Here is an 18,066-nt window from a genome sequence, read left to right as displayed (position 1 = left end):
GGGGAGGTGTGGCCTTGTTAGTCAAGGATAGTCAAGGTGGCTGAAAGAACTTTTGACGAGGACTTGTCTACTGAGGTAGTATGGGCTGAGGTTAGAAACAGGAGAGGAGAGGTCACACTGCTTGGAGTTTTTTATAGGCTTCCGCAGAGTTCCAGGGATGTGGAGGAGAGGATTGGCAAAATGATTCTGGGTAGGAGTGAAAGGAACAGGATAGTCATTATGGGGGATTTTAACTTCCCCAACATTGACTAGAAATGCTATAACTCTAGTACATCGGATGGATCAGTTTTTGTCCAAAGTGTACAGGAGGGTTTCCTGACACAGTATGTCGAGGGTCCAACAAGCGGGGAGGCCACACTGGATTTGGTGCTTGGTAATGAACCAGGCCAGGTGTTTGATTTAGTTGTGGGTGAGCACTTTGGAGAGAGTGACCATAATTCAGTTACATTTAGTTTAGCGATGGAAAGGGATAGGTACATACCACAGGTCAAGAGTTATTGATGGGGCAAGGGCAATTATAACGTGATTAGGCAAGAATTAGGATGCAGAGAATGGGTTATCAAAATGCAGGGAATGGGGACAATGGAAGTGTGGAGCTGGTTTAAGGAACAGACATTGCATGTCCTTGATAGGTATGTCCCTGTCAGACAGGGAGGAAGTGATAAGGTAAGGGAACCGTGGTTTACTACAGAAATTGCATCTCTTGTTAAGCGGAAGAAGGAGGCTTATGTGTTGATGAGACAAGATGGTTCAGATGAAGCGATGGAAAGTTACAGATTAGCTGGGAATGATTTAAAAAGAGAGTTAAGAAGACCAAAGAGAGGACATAAGCAGTTTTTAGTAGGTAGAATAAAGGAGAACCCTAAAGCTTTCTATAGGTATGTGAAGAATAAAAGGATGACTAGGGTAGGAATAGGGCAAGTCAAAGACAGAAGTGGGAAGTTGAGTGAGGGCCCTGTGGAGATCGGAGAGTTGCTAAATGAACATTTCTCATCGGTTTTCACTCAGGAAAAAGAGAGTATTGTAGAGGAGAAGAATGAGATATGAATTATTAGACTAGAAATGATCGAGGTTAGTTACAAAGAGGTGCTATGAATTCTAGAAGGAGTGAAAGTAGACAATGCCCCTTGGGCGGGATGGGATTTATCCGAAGATTCTCTGGGAAGCTAGGGAGGAGATAGCGGAGCCTTTGGCTTTGATATTCGAGTCGTAATTGTCTACAGGTTTAGTACCGCAGGACTGGAGGATTGCAAATGTTGTGCCCTTGTTCAAGAAGGGCAGGAGAGATGACCCAAGTAATTATAGACCAGTGAGCCTTGCATCTGTTGTAGGAAAAGTTTTGAAAAGGATTACAAGAGATAGAATTTATAATCATCTAGCAAGCAACAATTTTATTTCAGATAGTCAACACGGTTTCGTCAAGGGCAGGTCATGTGTCACAAACCTCATTGAGTTTTTTGAGAAAGTGACCAAGCATGTAGATGAGCGTAGAGCAGTTGACATGGTGTACATGAACTTCAGTAAGCCTTTGATAAGGTTCCACAGGGTAGGCTGTTGGAGAAAATGCAGAGGCATGGTATTGAGGGTGATTTAGCTGTTTGGATTGGAAACTGCTTTCTGAAAGAAGGCAGCGAGTGGTGGTTGATGGAAAATATTCAGCATGGAGTCCGCTTGCTAGTGGTGTGCCACAGGGATCTGTTTTGGGACCACTGCTGTTTGTCATTTTTATAAATGACTTAGACGCGGGCATAGGTGAATGGGTTAGTAAGTTTGCAGAGTACTGGACAGTGTGGAAGAATGTTGCAGGTTGCGGGGGGACTTGGATAAATTGCAGAATTGGGCTGAGGCGGCAAATGGCATTCAATGCAGCTAAATATGAAGTGATTCACTTTGGGAAGAATAACAGGAAGGCAGAGTACTGGGTCAATGGAAAGATTCTTGGTAGTGTTGATGGGCAGAGGGATCTTGGAGTCCATGTACATAGATCCCTGAAAGTTGCCACCCTGGTTGATAGTGCTGATAAGAAGACATACGGTGTGTTAGGTTTCATTGGTAGAAGGATTGAGTTCCAGAACCACAATGTCATGCTGCAACTATACAAAATGCTAGTGCAGCCACACTTGAAATACTGTGTACAGTTCTGGTCACCCCATTACAGGAAGAATGTGGAAGCATGGAAAAGGTGCAGAGGAGATTTACCAGGATGTTGCCTGGTCTGGAGGGAAGTTCTTATGAGAAAAGGCTGAGAGACTTGGTCTGTACTCATTGGAAAGAAGAAGGCTAAGAGGGGATTTGATAGAGACATAAAAGATGATCAGAGGATTAGGTAGGGTAGACAGTGAAAGTCTTTTTCCTAGGATGATGATGTCAGGTTGTACGAGGGGGCATAAGTATAAATTGAGGGGTGATAGATTTAAGACAGATTTCAGAGGCAGGTTCTTCACTCAGAGAGTGGTAAGGGCGTGGAATGCCCTACCTGCCAATGTAGTTAACTCAGCCACATTAGTTTACAGGTCGGCGCAACATCGAGAGCCAAAGGGCCTGTTCTGCGCTGTAATGTTCTATGTTCTATGTCTTCGTTAGTGACCTCAGTGCAAACGCAATGGGCCTTTCCCCTCTATTCAGCAAAATGTTCGACAATAACAATGCCTATGCCACCCTCATAGAGGCGTCACATGCTAACTGTATTGTCAACTTTGGGTCGACATGCGTTAACACTTCCAATCTTTGTAAGGCTTGCTTTACCACTTCATTCTAAGCTATCTCACATTCCTGGGTCCATTTCTACAGGTATCCTTTTCCCAGAAACTGATGCAGGGATTTTAGCACAGTTGCCAGATCAGACCTGAACTTGCATAGTAATTTACAATTTCCAAGAACAATGCCAGTTCAAGTCAAGTCGCATTCTCTAGTCTAGGGGCCTTCGTGATAGCGTCCATCTTCTGGTTGCTTTGTGTACTCCCTCCGCATCGATTACATAGACCGAGAACTCTAAGGAGTCTTTAATAACATTCACATTTCTCTATTGCTTGCTTGTAGGCCATGATCCTGCAATCTTTTTTGGGTTCCTGCTAAGTTTTTCAAATGCTGCTCTTCTGAGGATCCAGTAATCAAAATAATGTTCAGACAGCACTGAACTCCTGGCAACCCACTTAATATTTGATCCATGGCCGAATAATGCAGGGTATTCCTCTGGAACATTGCTGATGTGATGTCTTAAAGAGGTCACTTGTAGCAGAAATGTCACTTGTATGTCACTATCATCAGCAGCAGCTGAAACTCCCTCATGTAGGTAGGCCTGTGACAGATCCATATTTGAAAATTTCTTGTCCCCCTGCCAGTTTAATGAATAGGTCTTCTATGAGTCAAAAGGGATAGTGGTCCACACTCAACTGAGTTGACTGTGACCTTCAAGCCACCACAAATCCTCACCGTGCCATTTGTTTTTAATACCAGAGTAATGGGAATTATCCATTCACCAATGGTTACTGGTTCCAACATCTCCCAGATTCACCACATGTTCAAGCACTGCCTCCACTCTAAGCTGGATGGAGTATGGTACCAGATGCTGTTTCAGATTCCTGAGCCTCTAGTTTCAGCTGTAATTTAATTTTGACTCATTTTATTTCCCCCAGAGTTCCTTTGAAGACATATTTGTACTATTTTAGCATCTCTTGCAAACTCATGTTTGAGTCTGCCAGCCTATTAAGCATACCCAGTTTTATAACCAGAGTGTCCGAATAACACATTGTTCACCTTTTACCATGTAAAGTGGCAATTCTACACACTGGTCCCTTAACTGTACTTTCAGCAGTACATAGCCCTTCAGTGACATCACTTGTTCTGCGTTTGTCTGTAGTATAATCTCGGTAGGCTTCCATGGTAGTGCCCTCCATTTCATCCTATAGACTGATTCATGAATTGGGGACACCGCTGCATCCGTATCCATTTTCAGTTTTACTGTCTTCCCCTCTATTTTGGGAAGAACCCAAAAACAATCACTTTCACCTCATAGCAGTAGTATATTTAACTGAACCTCTGGGCCGTCTCCTACAGACCCAGCTGACTCTCTGTCTACCAGGCTGGCAGCTTGAACTATATGCCTTGTTCTCAGGTTTGTTTCTTTCTAACTCTCCTTATTTGGTTATACCTGACAATTTCTGGCAGTGTGACCCACTCGTTTACATCTGCAGCACTGGGCTTCTCAAATATAGCACATTGACTCCTTGTAGCCAGACTTCCCACATCGACAGCATGGTATGGTTGGTACTGCTCTTTGCCGAGATTCCACTACTTGATGCATCTAGGCATTGTCAACCAACAGGGTTGCTTCACTGGCAGCCAACTCCATCGAGGGTGTGATTTCAAAAGCTGCCATGAAATCCAGGTCTCTCCTTGGTAGTATCTTCTGCTGGATGGCTTAATGTCAAAGGCCACAAACCATATGGTCCTGCAGGCATCTTGGAGGAACCTTCTGAATTCGCAATGTTCGCTAACCTCTTTGAGGCAGGCACAATGGACTTTCTTTTGTGCTGTATGCTGTCCTCATTTGTAAAAATGGAAATAATCGCTATCATCAGTGGCTTGTTTGTGAAATAATTCCTGAGAACTGCAAAGGTCTTGCTTCTGATGGTAAATAGGAAAACTGGTGCCAAGATGTACTTTGTCCACCTTTAAGAACAAATTAAAGTATTCTGTGTATGAAGACACTTTTATCAAACAAATTAATTGCTTCAAATGGGACTGCCATTTTGTTTTCCCGCCATTTGAGTCGAGTAGCCGTTTATAGCCTGAGTCCTCTTGGTGAACGCTGTCCACATCAGCTGCTCCCTCGCCAGCTTTGCTAGTGTACCATTCCTCACTCATGTCACCCACAGTCTGAGGTACCCCTGCAACTGCAACAAATTCAATAGCCCCAGTGCATACTGTCGTCTTCAGCTATTGGGCTGAGTCCCTGCACGATTGCTTCTCTTCGTCCGCTCACCAGTGAGTATTTCTTTCCTGGCATGGACTGTGGTCCGAATCTCATCATGACCACTTCCCTCAACATTATCTCCTCACTTATGCCGTGTGTGAAGTCTAGGCAACATCTCTGGTCAAAAGAAAAGCTGTGCACATAGTTTGTGGGCCAGATCCCACTCTCGTTGCCAGATATTATGTTGGTGCTTCCTTTGCAACCAGGTAGACAAATGATAAATCTGAACAGGAACACTTTATTAACAATGCTCACCTCACAGCTGGTTCTAGACTGTATTCAATCTCTGCCACTCTGAGTTACCAGTCCTGCTTTCTTAAAGGGCAGCGCTCCAATTACATACATAATACAAAGCACGTTACTCACTGTACCACTCCCTGAGTGCAGTGGTGGGCCGATAGTGTTAGCGACAGCAAGGGGTGAGGCCAGTAACGTGGAGAGGAGAGCAGCGAGAGGAGCAGTGAGGAGGATGGACAACAGTGAGAGGAGAGGCCAGTGAGACAGTGGCAAGGGTTTGCCCTAGCAGTCTAATGGTAGGGTGAGAGGCAGCAAAAGGGCACACTACTTTTGGTTCTAGTGAGCTGTGGACGAAACAATGGGGGAGGGAGCTGTTTTTAAAAAAAAATGAGACAGTCAGTGGGATAGTGAAGGAGAAGCAATATCAAGGGCTGCAATATGACTGGTTCCAGTCACAGTATAGTCTGGGAGTACAATGTTTTCATCAATGGTACCAACTGATTGCCCAGGACCCGCTGGAGGATACAATAATATGCTTTTGGCAGATAGCATGTGCAAACCCATCAGGAAACTTATCGTTACCCTCATCTACAAGTGGAAGTGGGAGAGGGAGGGAATTAGAAATTGGTGACCATTTTCACTGCTGAATGCTAATTACAAAATCCTATCTGCGGTCATTGCTAATCTGGTCAAGTCTGCTGTGGGATCAGTGATTCACCCTGACCAACTTGTGCTGCACAGGTCAGGACGATCTCAAAGAGCTTTGCTCTCCTTAGGAATATGATTGCCTATGTGCAGGACAGGGCCCTCCTCAGCCTGGATCAGGAGGCGTTTGACAGGATATTGCATGCATATGTGTGGGATGGGCTTTGGGGAGGGAATCCGTAATTGGATCCAACTGCTCTACACCAACTTCAGTAATGCAGTCTCAATTATTAGGTAGGAAACAGAAAGTTTCCTGATTGGATCCAGAGTCAGGCAGAGCTGCTCACTCTCTCCTGCCTTGTTTGTGTGTTATGTAGAGCCTTTTGCTGAGTCCATCAGGAAGGATGCAAGCCTGAAAGAGGTGACTATTCCAGGCAGCGGAGGCTTGCAGATCAAAGCCTCCCTGTAAGTGGATGATGTCACCTTTTTCTGATCTGATCCGCTGTCAGTGCACAGACTCATGACTCATCAGTTTGAACTGACCTTGAGAGCCAAGATAAATCGAGGCAAGAGCAAGGCCGTGTTCTTTAGGCTGATCTTTTGTCCCCTTCACCATCAGGACAGGTTACTTGAGGGTGCTGGGAATATGGTTCAGAGTGGCTGGCCTATGCGCAAAAACTTGGGAGGAGCATATCGCCAAGATAAAACAGAACCTGCACTTTTGGGAGCACCGCTTCCTCTCCATAGTGGATAAAAACCTGGTCATCAGATGTGAACTACTTTGTTGTACATGGCACAGGTCTGGCCTGTTCCCAGAAGCTGGACCATTGCAGTCACCCAAGCCACTTTCCACTTCATCTGAAGGTCTAAGATGGACTGTGTCCACAGGGACACCATGCACAAAATGTACCCAATGTTGCCGTCATCCTCATGGGCCCCTTTGTGTGTGGCTGCTTCAAGCTGTACATAGACCCTTGGTACATAAACACAAAGTGTCAGTGTCACCTGGTTTTGCGTGGCCCTGGTGTTGTGAAGGAAGGGATTGGCCTCGTTGCCGTGGAACACTCCAAATAATTGGACCATTATGGATCTCGGATATCCTTTTTTTTATTGTCATGTATACTCCATTGTAGAAGTGCAGTGAAAAGCCTTTACAATGTCTGCCTTCTTACGGTGACATCTTCAGTACAAATACCTAGGTACACTTCTTGGATTTGGCAGAGAAATAAAAGTGATTGCATTACTTATAGTTGAAAAATAAATTTAAAAATAATCCTTTAAAATTAAAGGGTTGACATTGCAGTAAGGTAGGAAATTTCAAATAGACATTAGTGTAGCAGCTCAGTGCAGGGCCTCTGCACGTGGTCTGATTGCCTAAACTTGACCCCAGTCCACCAGCTGTCCCTGCTCCGTTCCAAGCCCCAGTTCACTCTGTACTGGTGCTCAGCTGCTCCAAGGTAAGGACCAGGACTGCCTCCCCTCTGCTAGTCTCCAACAGGGACTCACTGCCTACATGCTGTTCTGGGGCATGCTATACCAGGGCTAGCTATTTGCATTGTTGCAGGGTTCGCAGCTCCAGGGATTTGCTGCTGGCACCTGCTGCTGCTCAAGTATTCACCTCTGGTGCTAATGGAGAGAGAGGAGAATGAAAAAAAGAAAGAAAAAGATCGGGTGGAGCGGAGGAGCTCTGGCAGGAGCGTCCTACTCCACTGCCATCTTGGACCTCCTTTGTGGAGAAAGTTGCAAAGCAAAACACCTTTGACCGTAATTCCATCAGGAATGATCAGCATCTAGCAAGACTCTATAGGAAATGGAGAGGGTGGATTCTATCTGGTTGTTCTTTGACCAGACTGTCAAATTCATTTGGCAGAACACCTCATCACTAATTTCCAATAAGCACCAAGACATTGCTTGGCTGGTGGTGAGAAAGGTACTACCTGTGTGATTCCTTCATGTATGCCCAGACATGAATGCCATGCCATTGAAGTGGCTGTGGGGGTTAGAAACTGTCACACACCTTCCGTAATGTGCCTTTGCAAAAGAAGTCTGGCAAAAGATGCAGTGGATTTTGGTAAGGTTCATATTAAGCAGCTCTATGATGCAGGACTCTGCCCTGTTCTCTGGGATGAGCACAGAGACAAACATTGACTGCGCCTGGATGACCGTCAATTCGGTGGAAGACACTTTTTGGTGTGCCAAAAACCTGTTGCTCTTTCAGACCAAGCAGTTGACCCTGACTATTACAGACAGGCACATTCCAAGGTCAAGGACTACGAACTGAAGAATGCACTAAAGCCTGGGGCAGCTGCTGCCAAGGTGCAGAGGGGAATGACTACCATCTAAGGCCTAAGCCAAAGTACAGTGGAGGTCTGTTCGGTTGTCAGACCCCTCCACCCATAAGAAAGAAATACTTTTAGTTAGTTTGCCGGATTGAGCGTAATTCCAATGTCTTTGTTTCTTCATATGCTATTGTACAGAATCAAACTACCTCCGTGTCTATGTATGCATATAAAGATATTTTTATGATTAGTATATTTTTGAAATTTTAAAAAAACTTCCTGTCCAAGTGCAATGGTGGGACTTACAATATTATTGAATTTAAAATCACACAACACAACAGGTTTATTTGGAAGCACTAGCTTTTGGAGCGTTGCTCCTTCATCAGGTAGTTGTGTGATTTTTAACTTTGTTCACCATAGTCCAACACCAGCTCCTCCACATCAATATTGTTGCTGGCCACTACCTTCAATCAGTTGTACAGCGAGAGGCAGCAGCAAAGAACACACTGCCTCTGGTTCCAGTGTGTTTCTGTGCACAATAATAATGCCAACAGCACTGACATGCCATGCAAGTGGTAGAGAATACATAATTAATAAGGGGGATAGCTAACCAAATTGTGAGGCAGAAGCAAGGGTGCACCACTTCCAGTTCAAATGCACTGTTGTGGCACCAACCTCCTGTTCAAATTAGCAGGTTTGCCATAATCTTTGTCTTTGCATGTTCAGTGAGTGTCGTGAGGAAATAATGTAACAATTATTTCAAGACTTGTCCTGCAACTAATTGACAAAATATTAATCGCATTGCTATCTACTTTAAAATGAACTTCAAAAAAATCACCTTGTATAGTAGCTAGTTTGGCATAGTGATTATCATTTCAGTGAACCTATACTTATCGTTAGTCTTGCAACTTTAATATTCATCCATGGCTAAAGATAATAAATGAAAACTCAATGTATAACAATATAGTTTACAATAAATGCTCATATCTACTTTTAATTAAGCAAACTGTTAAGTGCAAATAGTTTTGTATGCATGCCCCAATTCTAACCTTGAGTTAGTTTTTCAATCATTTGTGCAGTTCTAAATGTGCTGATAAATATGTACTAATGTCAATAACATTCTTAAAAAAGGACAGGTTGTACAAGGCTGGTGCTGAAAGATTCAGTGTCATGAAGTTATTGTTTCAGGCGGACCTGAAATTTGATCTTCCTTCCTGTTTTATAGTATTGTGTGTCATTCCTATAGCCGTTTTTCCTTCCCTCCCTCTGCAGCTTTGCACGGGCTGAGCCTTTCCAAATTTTTGTGTTTCCTGCTTCTGTTTGTTTAGTTCCCAAGACAGCATAGACCTAAAAAAGTGCAATTAATTGCATTTGGCTCTGTAAGTTAGGTTTCAAAACTCATTTTAACCAATATTTGCATCCTATTCTATCGTACTTTTTTTAAAGGAGTTGACTGAGGTGAAGTTGGGTGTTCACCTTAGAAGCCAGTTAAAACCAAAACAGAATCAGTGCTTTCTGAAATATAATGTAGTTTTAACAATGTATTCTAGACTTTGGTTTCAGATCTGTTGTTTCATGTTTGATGATCAGTATATCAGTATACTTATAAATGACATGCTGGAGAATCACTTTAAGTATGGCATGCTACTATGTGTAACTTAGTGGTTCAACACCAGCCCAGATGTTGTATCTGAGGAATGTAATGTTTAGATAAAATTGTTAGCTGTAATAAATAACTTTAATTATTCAATGTCGTAATATTCATGCCTAGTTTCCTATATTATGAACGATAGCAAAATATTGCCACATAAGGTAAAATATCCTTCTGGAGTCCAAAATCATATCAAACTAAAGCATAAATGGAAATGGATCCTTGGATAAAAGAAAGTCAGCACAGATTTCCCAAAAGTATAAATTGATTAACTTAATTGAGTTCTTTGGTGAGCTAATAGAGAAGTCGAAAAGTGTGGCACTGGAAAAGCAGGTCAGGCAGCATCCAAGGAGCAGGAGAGTTGACGTTTCGGGCATAAACTCTTCATCAGGAATGTGGAGGGGGATGCAGCTGGGGGATAAGGTAACTGGGAAGGGAATAGGTAGTCTGCAGGTGGGAAGGGTGGAGCGGATAGGTGGGAAGGAAAATGGACAGGTCAAGAGGGCGGTGCCGAGTTGGAGGGTTGGATCTGGGATGAGGTGGAGGAAGGGGAGATTTGGAAATTAGTGAAATCGATGTTGATGCCGTGTGGTTGAAAGATCCCAGGGTAGAAGATGAGGCATTCTTCCTCCAGTCATCAGGTGGCTTGGATTTGGTGGTGGAGGAGGAGGCTCAGGACTTGCATGTCCTTCGTGGAGTGGGGTGGGGGGGGAAGTGGGAGGAGTTGAAGTCGTCAGCCACAGGGCGGTGGGGTTGTTTGGTGCATGTGTCCCAGAGATATTCCCTGGAATGCTCACGAATTGGCATCCTGTCTCCCAGATGTAGAGGAGACCACCTCAAGAGCAACCGACACAGTAGAAGAGGTGGGTGGATGTGCAGGAGAATCTCTGCTGGATGTGAAAAGATACTTTGGGGCCTTGGACGGAAGTAAGGGAAGAAGATTTGAGCAAAGGTTTTGCACCTCTTGCGGCAAGCAAGGGAAGATGCCGGAGGGTGGGTTGGTAGGGGCCAGGGACCTAATAGGATTGAGGATCCATGATTAATGTGACCTTTTGACTCTGTTTCTCTCTATTGCCTGGCCTGGCCTGGGTATTTTCTGACTTTTATCTCATGGAGAACTATAAGTATAGCAAATGGATGTGTTTATAGGAGCAGTGCACTGACATGCATAAACTCTGCGCCAAAGACTGTTAGTGGAAAGATGGTGCAGCCATGTTTGGGGTTGCATCCCAACTTGTACTTGCTTACTTCCTCCTGGAACACTAGCCTAAGATGGTCACGAGAAGGATGAGAATGGGATGCTGTCATCATAGTCATCAACTAAATTGGCTTGTCTGAGTGAATGAGAGAGAGAGAGAGAGAGAGAGAGACTACCTTTACAGCAGGGCCTGATGCATAGCTGTCACTGGATTGAAGCCAAGGGCTGCATCCTCTGGACGTGCTTACTAGTATATCCATGATGAGGATGACTACACTGTGCATTTCTGATTCAAATAGAGATAGGTGAGCAGGCTGTCTCCACTTCATCTGAGGCAACATGGTAGCACTTCATACATGTGGCTGAAGAGTTGGAGGCCTCTCTGTCAGGCAGAGCATTGAGTGTTTCTGCAGGGATTACCTTATCTGCAAATGCACATTTTTTGAATCCAATGTAAAAATGGACATTTGATATTGGATGTGTACACTTCTAAAAGATGGAAGAGCTGGTGGAAGGTAGCAAGGTTTATTGAAAAGGACAGTGAAACCTTAGCCAGATCGGCATCATTTATTATTCGTAACAGAGGATCTATTCAGGACTGTCTTCAACAGAAATGCTAAACTGGCAGGTGAAAATAAGTTTAGGATCACATTGTCCTGGATTTAAAGGACTCTTCTAAAAACATATCTGAAAAAATAAAAACAATGGATCCAATTCATTAATGAAACCCTGTTGAGACTTTGAAGTCCTGTCCTAGCTTCCACCCACCCCTCGTAACTAGAACAGTTGTGTTCTGCATCTTTCCACCCCTTGCTCCTACTCTTTCTCATCCTCTGATGAGCTGTGTCAGTTTAATATATCGCCCTTTATGAGGTGATGATCCCTGTAGAGTGCAGCAGATTGTAAGTCAGCAAAGATAATTCCAGTCTTCAGGCCTTTTTGGATAGGCTGCTATATGCACAGTGTCAGGACAAGCTGGGAGTAGTTAAAGCCATTACAAAAAGCTGCTTGTTGGAAAAGCATTGCTGCTTCCTGGGTGGGAAACCTTCTGTTTGGCAGGAGACATTCCAGGACCTTTGTTAGTGAGAGCAGGACATGAAGATACCAAACATGATAGGACAGTAGCTACATTGTTCATTTGGATGGCTTTCCATCTTGGCAATAGCTACTATCTTGGATTGATATCTGTGCCATGACTATTTTAAGCAGTCTTTTTAACCACCTTCTTCCCTCTGGTCCAAAGTTATTTTGAATACGTTGTCCAGTTTTGTTCATTGAGGCCCAGTGGTAATGCAAGGAAAATCAAAAATAAGAACATTAGAGTTTACAAATCTCGGTTGTGAGGAAGGACTGGAGAAGGGAATGTCAGCACGGTAATCTTATTGAAGCATTCAAAATTGTAAGTGGCATGGAAAATATCTGGATAATTTATTTTCAATTGATGAGTAAGGCACTCAGATTTAAATTTCCTTTTTTCAAATTTAAATGTAGTATTGGAAAACTTTTATTTTCATACAAAGCATTATCAATACATAGAGCATTTTTCTATACAATACTAAAGGCAAAACTATTTCCTCAGCAAAAACACCACCATTTTGAAACGCAGTTCTATGCTGTGATAAGATTTTCACACTTCATGTAGACAAAAGAGCCAAAATGAACTGAATGGCTTATCTCAAGAGTAATTATTTTTGTGATGCAATTAATAATATTTTAAACTTGATTAACAAGGAAATGTTCAATTCAGCCAGGCAATATATGGGTGATGGCAGTAGTTGCATCATGTGACCACTTTGTTTTAAAACATTTTACTTGTTCTATAAAATCAAACTGAAAATATTGAGATCTTCAGAATTAGTAATTTTTAAGATTACCATGTAGTAATTTATTGCACTAAGGCTTGTAAGGTACAGTTAGAGGACAACATTGTTAATATTAAAATAATATAAACATATTTTATCTTCTAGTTTGTCCCACATTCCCAGACCCCTCCAGTCGAGAGGGCCCAGCTCCCACAAGTCACCGACCTGACGGCCCAGACCTCATAAGTCACAGGCCAGGTTAGTCAGATTTGAAACAATTCTTATATGGTGGATGATACATTGGTTTATTATAGAAATGTTAAATTACTTCTAAGGGCAGGAAAGCAAGTTCAAGAAAAGTCAGTTTTAACTCTTGCACCTATATAGGTTATTAAAATACAGTACTTGCTGTTATAAATTACTCTGATATGTGTTAGCTGGCTCATGATATTTCATGTAACTTGATGTTATGCAGTATTTGCAGACTGCCTTTTTGCCATTTTATCTTTGTTTCACATATCTCTTTTTGTATTCATCTATTTACACATCTATATAAAACTATACACCTAAAACGTATTTCTTACTTTCTCATTTCTGACTAAAATTCTTGGCATGTTTCAAAGAAAGTATTAAGGAACAAAAGAATTCTGCAAGAACACTAGTCAGTTCCCAGTTAAATCCCACTTTGGCCTCACTCCTACCTATCTGCAACCTCCTCCAATCATGCAGTTCTTCCATCTATTTGTTCTTGCATCTTGTGCATCCCTGCTTTTAATGGCTGTGCCATTGAAGGCCTTACTGTCACTAAGCCCCTTTACATCTCTCTAAGACATATGAACATTTGATTAAGAGAAGTACACAACTTGGTCTCTAGAGTCCGGTCTGCCCTTCAATAAGATCGTGGCTGGTCTGATTACTCCATGCTTTGTCCATCCTTAATACCTTTTTAAACTCTTGCTTATCAAAATTCTATCAACCTCTGCTTTCAAAACATTCAAAGACACTTCTTCAACTGCTCTTTGAGCTCAAAGATTCAACTCTGAGACAAAAATTCTGTTTATGTTAAAGAGGTTAACCTTAATAGTCCAATTTCTAGATTCTCCACTAGAAACATCCCTTCTACATGCACTTTGTCAAGGTCCCTCAGTCAAGTCGCTTCTTACTCTTCTAAACTCCAATTGATACAGGCTTTGCTTACCATTTCTCATAACCTGCCCATTTACAGGTATAAGTCTAGTAAACTTTCTCTGCATTTGCATCCTTCCTTAAATAAAGAGATCATTACTGTACACAGTTAAACAGTTTGGTACTGTACTCATTAGAATTTAGAAGGATGAGAGATAATCTCATGAAAATTTATAGGATTCCTCACGGGCTTAATAGAGTAAATGCTGAGAGGAAGTTTTCCCTTATGGAAGAGTCCAGGACTGGATGGGATAGCCTCAGAATAAAAGGGCACCAATTTAAGACTGAGATGAGAAATTTCTCCTCTGAGGATTGAGTCTTTTGAACCCTTTGTAGAGACCTGTGGGAGCAGAGTATTTGTGTATATTTAAGGCTAAGGCAGATATACTCTTGATCAGTGGGGAAATCGAAGGTTATGGGGACAGGGCAGAAAAGTGGAATGAGGAGGGCCAAATCAGTCATTAGCTTTTAGAGTGGTGGTGCAGACTCAAGGGAGTAAACAGCCTACTGCTGTTCCTACTTAGATGTGATTTAGTGGTGTCCTGTATAGTTGAAGCGTAATCTTCTGCCTTTTGTACTCAATTTCCTTTGCAACAAACTATAGCATTTTATCAACTTTCCAAATTACTTGCTGTGTACCTCCTTGATGGTCTCTTGCAATTTATCAGATGGGACACCCAGATCACTGCATCTTACTATTTAGATAGTATGCTTCTTTCTTATTCGTCCTGACAAAATGGACAGTTTCTCACTTTTCTTTCATTAGACTCTTTTTGCCAGATCTTTGCCTACTCATTTAAACTATTTATATCTCTTTTGTAACTTATGCCCTCTTCAAAACTTACTCTCCCACCATTAAAACTTAACTTTTCTACCAAGCTTTTGATAATTTGTTACAATGTGACTTGCTGTTAAACATTTCTGAGATGCATCTCAACACATTTTGCAATGTCAAAAGTACTGAAGAAATAAATACAAGTTGTTCTTATAAAGGATGCTTGGTGTTTGTCTCTGAGCTGTGTGCATAAGATCGAGTGGATGATATACATATTCATTGTTGTCTTGCTCTGCCTCAGTTTCTAGTTCTTGGGTGTCTAATATGAAAATATTTAAAGGATTACATTATGGGGGGGGGGGTGTGGAGTACGATTTTGTGTGCCTGCAGTATCTGCAGTTGTGAGACAGTAAAATGGGACGGGGGAAGGAGGATTAAGAATGCAGAAACCTACATCATTCATTCCTGCATTGCAGCATGTTGTCAAGTTCATCAACATCCTTTCCCAAGCTGCCAGGCCCAGTACTATCTCTTCCATGGGAGTTTAAAAAGTACAGATTTTCCTGCAGTTTCTTGCTGATGCCGCAGTCTGCAAAAACAAAAGAATGAAATGTATTGCATCCTACAATATGATGAGGCTGTCAAGGTTAAATAGCCCCTGGTGATTGAAAGATATGGATTGAAATTTGCAACAGTTCTGTGACTAGAAGTGAGTTATAGCCTGTGATAGTGTTTACTATTAAATATTTTTACTAGGTAGATAATAGTGTCACAGTGAATTGAACAATTGATGAAGCTGGTGTTTAATTGAATTGAATTACCTTGGTCATATGTACTGAAATGAGTACAGTGAAAAGTTTACAAGTCATCACTCACAGTAACACCTTAGGTACCAAGATACCCAGGTACAGAATCTTCGGTACAAGTTCTTAGGAATAAAAACTAAAAAAAAATTAAAAGTCCAACATTGCCGATTGTAAGAATAAATTAGAAAATAGAGAAATAATAAGTTCAGAACAATGGTCTTTCCAACCCAGTCCACACTGGCACCTAGCCTTCAGCCTGTGCCAGGCCTTCACTCCAGATGGCACTGGGCTTAGATTGGATGAGATATACCCTTTGAATACTTAACTCACTCACTTTGATAAATAGTGTTAGTGCATTAAGCTACTTCCTGTACTGCATTAATGTTCTTGTCGTTGACCTGCACTGCTACTTCCATCCACTGCCTTCTGAACTTAGGAGTTACTCTTTCTCTGTCTCTTGTACCATGCCTTCTAATGCAGCATCAGAAAATTTGGGTGCACTTGTTCGCATGCCCAGTTTTCCACTAAGTGTTATACAATTTAGTTTACATAGGACTCTTTATCATCACACTGCATCTTCCCTTTTGAGGGGTGCACTAGCCTTTTTCAATAATGAACAGCTATGCTGATGTGGCAACGAGTGAATAGAGTAATTAGCACTGGATGCACACAGCAATCATGTATTGACTACTGGCTTACTATTGTAATATGTTGACTGTATTGCTATGGACAGTTGCAGGTTAATTGCATACAATAATCCCCATATCCTTTTTTCACAGTTTCATGTAGTTTGATAAATTTTGTAATGTCATATGTTGGCTTTGGGGCCAGAATAGCGCACGCACATTCACTCAAGCCACCAAAACTTAATATCCCTCTGGAAATATGTTGTTCTAATTTAAATATTAAAATTCTTTCATTTCTCGAGCCATAATTTGATGACTACAAGTGAGGTTAGAGAATTGGCTAACTAGTAAACAGAGAGGTAGGATAAGGGCAATTTTATGATGACAAACTGTAACTAGTGGAGTACTAGAAGGATCAATACTGGACCCATAGTTGTTTGCAATATATGTTAATGACTTGAATAAGGTAAATAAATATACTATTGCTAAATTTGTGGATGATACAAAATAGGTGGGAAGGCAAGTGGTGAGGATGAAACAAAGGGTCTACCACAGAGGGATTTGGAGAGATTGTGAGTGGGGAAAAACTTGGCACAGGGACTATAATATGGGAAAATGTGAGGTTATGCACTTTGGAAGGAAGAATAGAGGAGCTAAATATTGTTTGAATGGAGAAAGCTGTAGAGGGATTTGGGAGTCCTCATGCATGAATCTCAAAATTAGCATACACGTTTAACAGATAATAGGAAAGGTAAATGAAATGTTGGCCTTTATTTCCAAGGGAATAGAGTATACAAATAGATAAGTATTGTTCTGTGAACGACTTTGGACTCCTTAACTGAGGAAGGATGTATTGGCATTGGGGACAGTTGAGAGAAGTTTCACTAGGCTGATCCTAGATATGGAGGAGTTTTCTTGTGAAGAGAGATTAAATAAATTTAGCTTGTACTTATTGCACTTCAGCAAAATGAGGAGTGACTTTTATTGGAACATAAAAGATTCTTAGGGGGTTTTACAGGGTAAATATCGAGAGAATTTTTCCTCTTGTGGTAGTCCAAGATCAAAGGACATAATCTCAAAGTCAGCTGGTTAGGACAGAGATGAAGAATGTCTTCTGAGGGTATAAATTTGTATAATTCTTTGCAGCAGAGGGGTGTAGAGGCTGGGTTGTTAAATATACTTAAAGTTAGAATAGTCAAATATTTAATCAGTAAGAAATTAAAGGGTTACGGGTAAAAGACAGGGAATTGGAGTTGAGAATCAGACAATCTGGATGGGCCAAATGCTCTACTTCTGCTACCACATCTAATGGTCTTATTTTAAAATAGCTCATGTTTGAAATGTTAATGCTGAAAAAATTCTTTTGATGAGTTAAAACAGTTATATGCTGTAAAGAAAGCTATTTTGCAGTAATATGGATATTTTTGCAAACCTAGTTTCCTAAAACCAATAGTGTACTTTCTACTTAACATTTTGAATTTAATGTGTATGTTGCTGTTTAGAAGACAAGAATATTTTACTTTAGCCTGTAATTTAAATTTTGTAACCTGATTCTAATTGAGCCATTGTTATGTTTTAGAACTTCCCGTGTTCCAGGGACTGGGAATGTCAGCTGCTTTAGGAATTGCATTTGGTGCATTTGTCATCGGAGCATTACTGATTGCAGCTCTGTGGTATATCTATTCACACACGCGTGAGTACCAACTTCATAATTTATTACTAATACTACACAAACTGATAATTTGACCTTTTTACCTGTAGTTTTTGCTTCTAGTTTGCTACATTCCATCTCTGATTTTCAGAAACTAAAAGCCAGATTTTCAAAAGCTGCTGGAGCAGCATTGGTGGCAGATAGGCTTGGAATTTCCCACTACTGACTGGAAAGCT

General features: G+C 41.6%; 1 protein-coding gene across 3 annotated transcripts in view; it reads left to right on the top strand.

The window, feature by feature from the left end:
* The window catches only part of LOC122564914 (transforming growth factor beta receptor type 3-like), a 125,335-nt gene that overhangs the window by 102,116 nt on the left and 5,153 nt on the right, over positions 1 to 18,066 (top strand). For 2 of the 3 annotated variants that reach the window (XM_043720379.2, XM_043720380.2), the window contains exons 16-17: positions 12,953 to 13,045; positions 17,759 to 17,872. In XM_043720379.2, coding sequence (XP_043576314.1) covers positions 12,953 to 13,045; positions 17,759 to 17,872 — 207 coding nt within the window. The remainder of the gene's footprint in view (positions 1 to 12,952; positions 13,046 to 17,758; positions 17,873 to 18,066) is intronic. The other variant, XM_043720382.2, reaches the window with a different exon arrangement.

The sequence above is a fragment of the Chiloscyllium plagiosum genome, unplaced genomic scaffold, assembly GCF_037043375.1.
Source record: "Chiloscyllium plagiosum isolate Xiang-an unplaced genomic scaffold, Cpla_swu_hap1 HiC_scaffold_21, whole genome shotgun sequence".
Classification (NCBI taxonomy): domain Eukaryota; kingdom Metazoa; phylum Chordata; class Chondrichthyes; order Orectolobiformes; family Hemiscylliidae; genus Chiloscyllium; species Chiloscyllium plagiosum.
The sequence above is the reverse complement of the archived record's forward strand: the minus strand, read 5'-3'. Positions and strand labels throughout refer to the sequence as shown.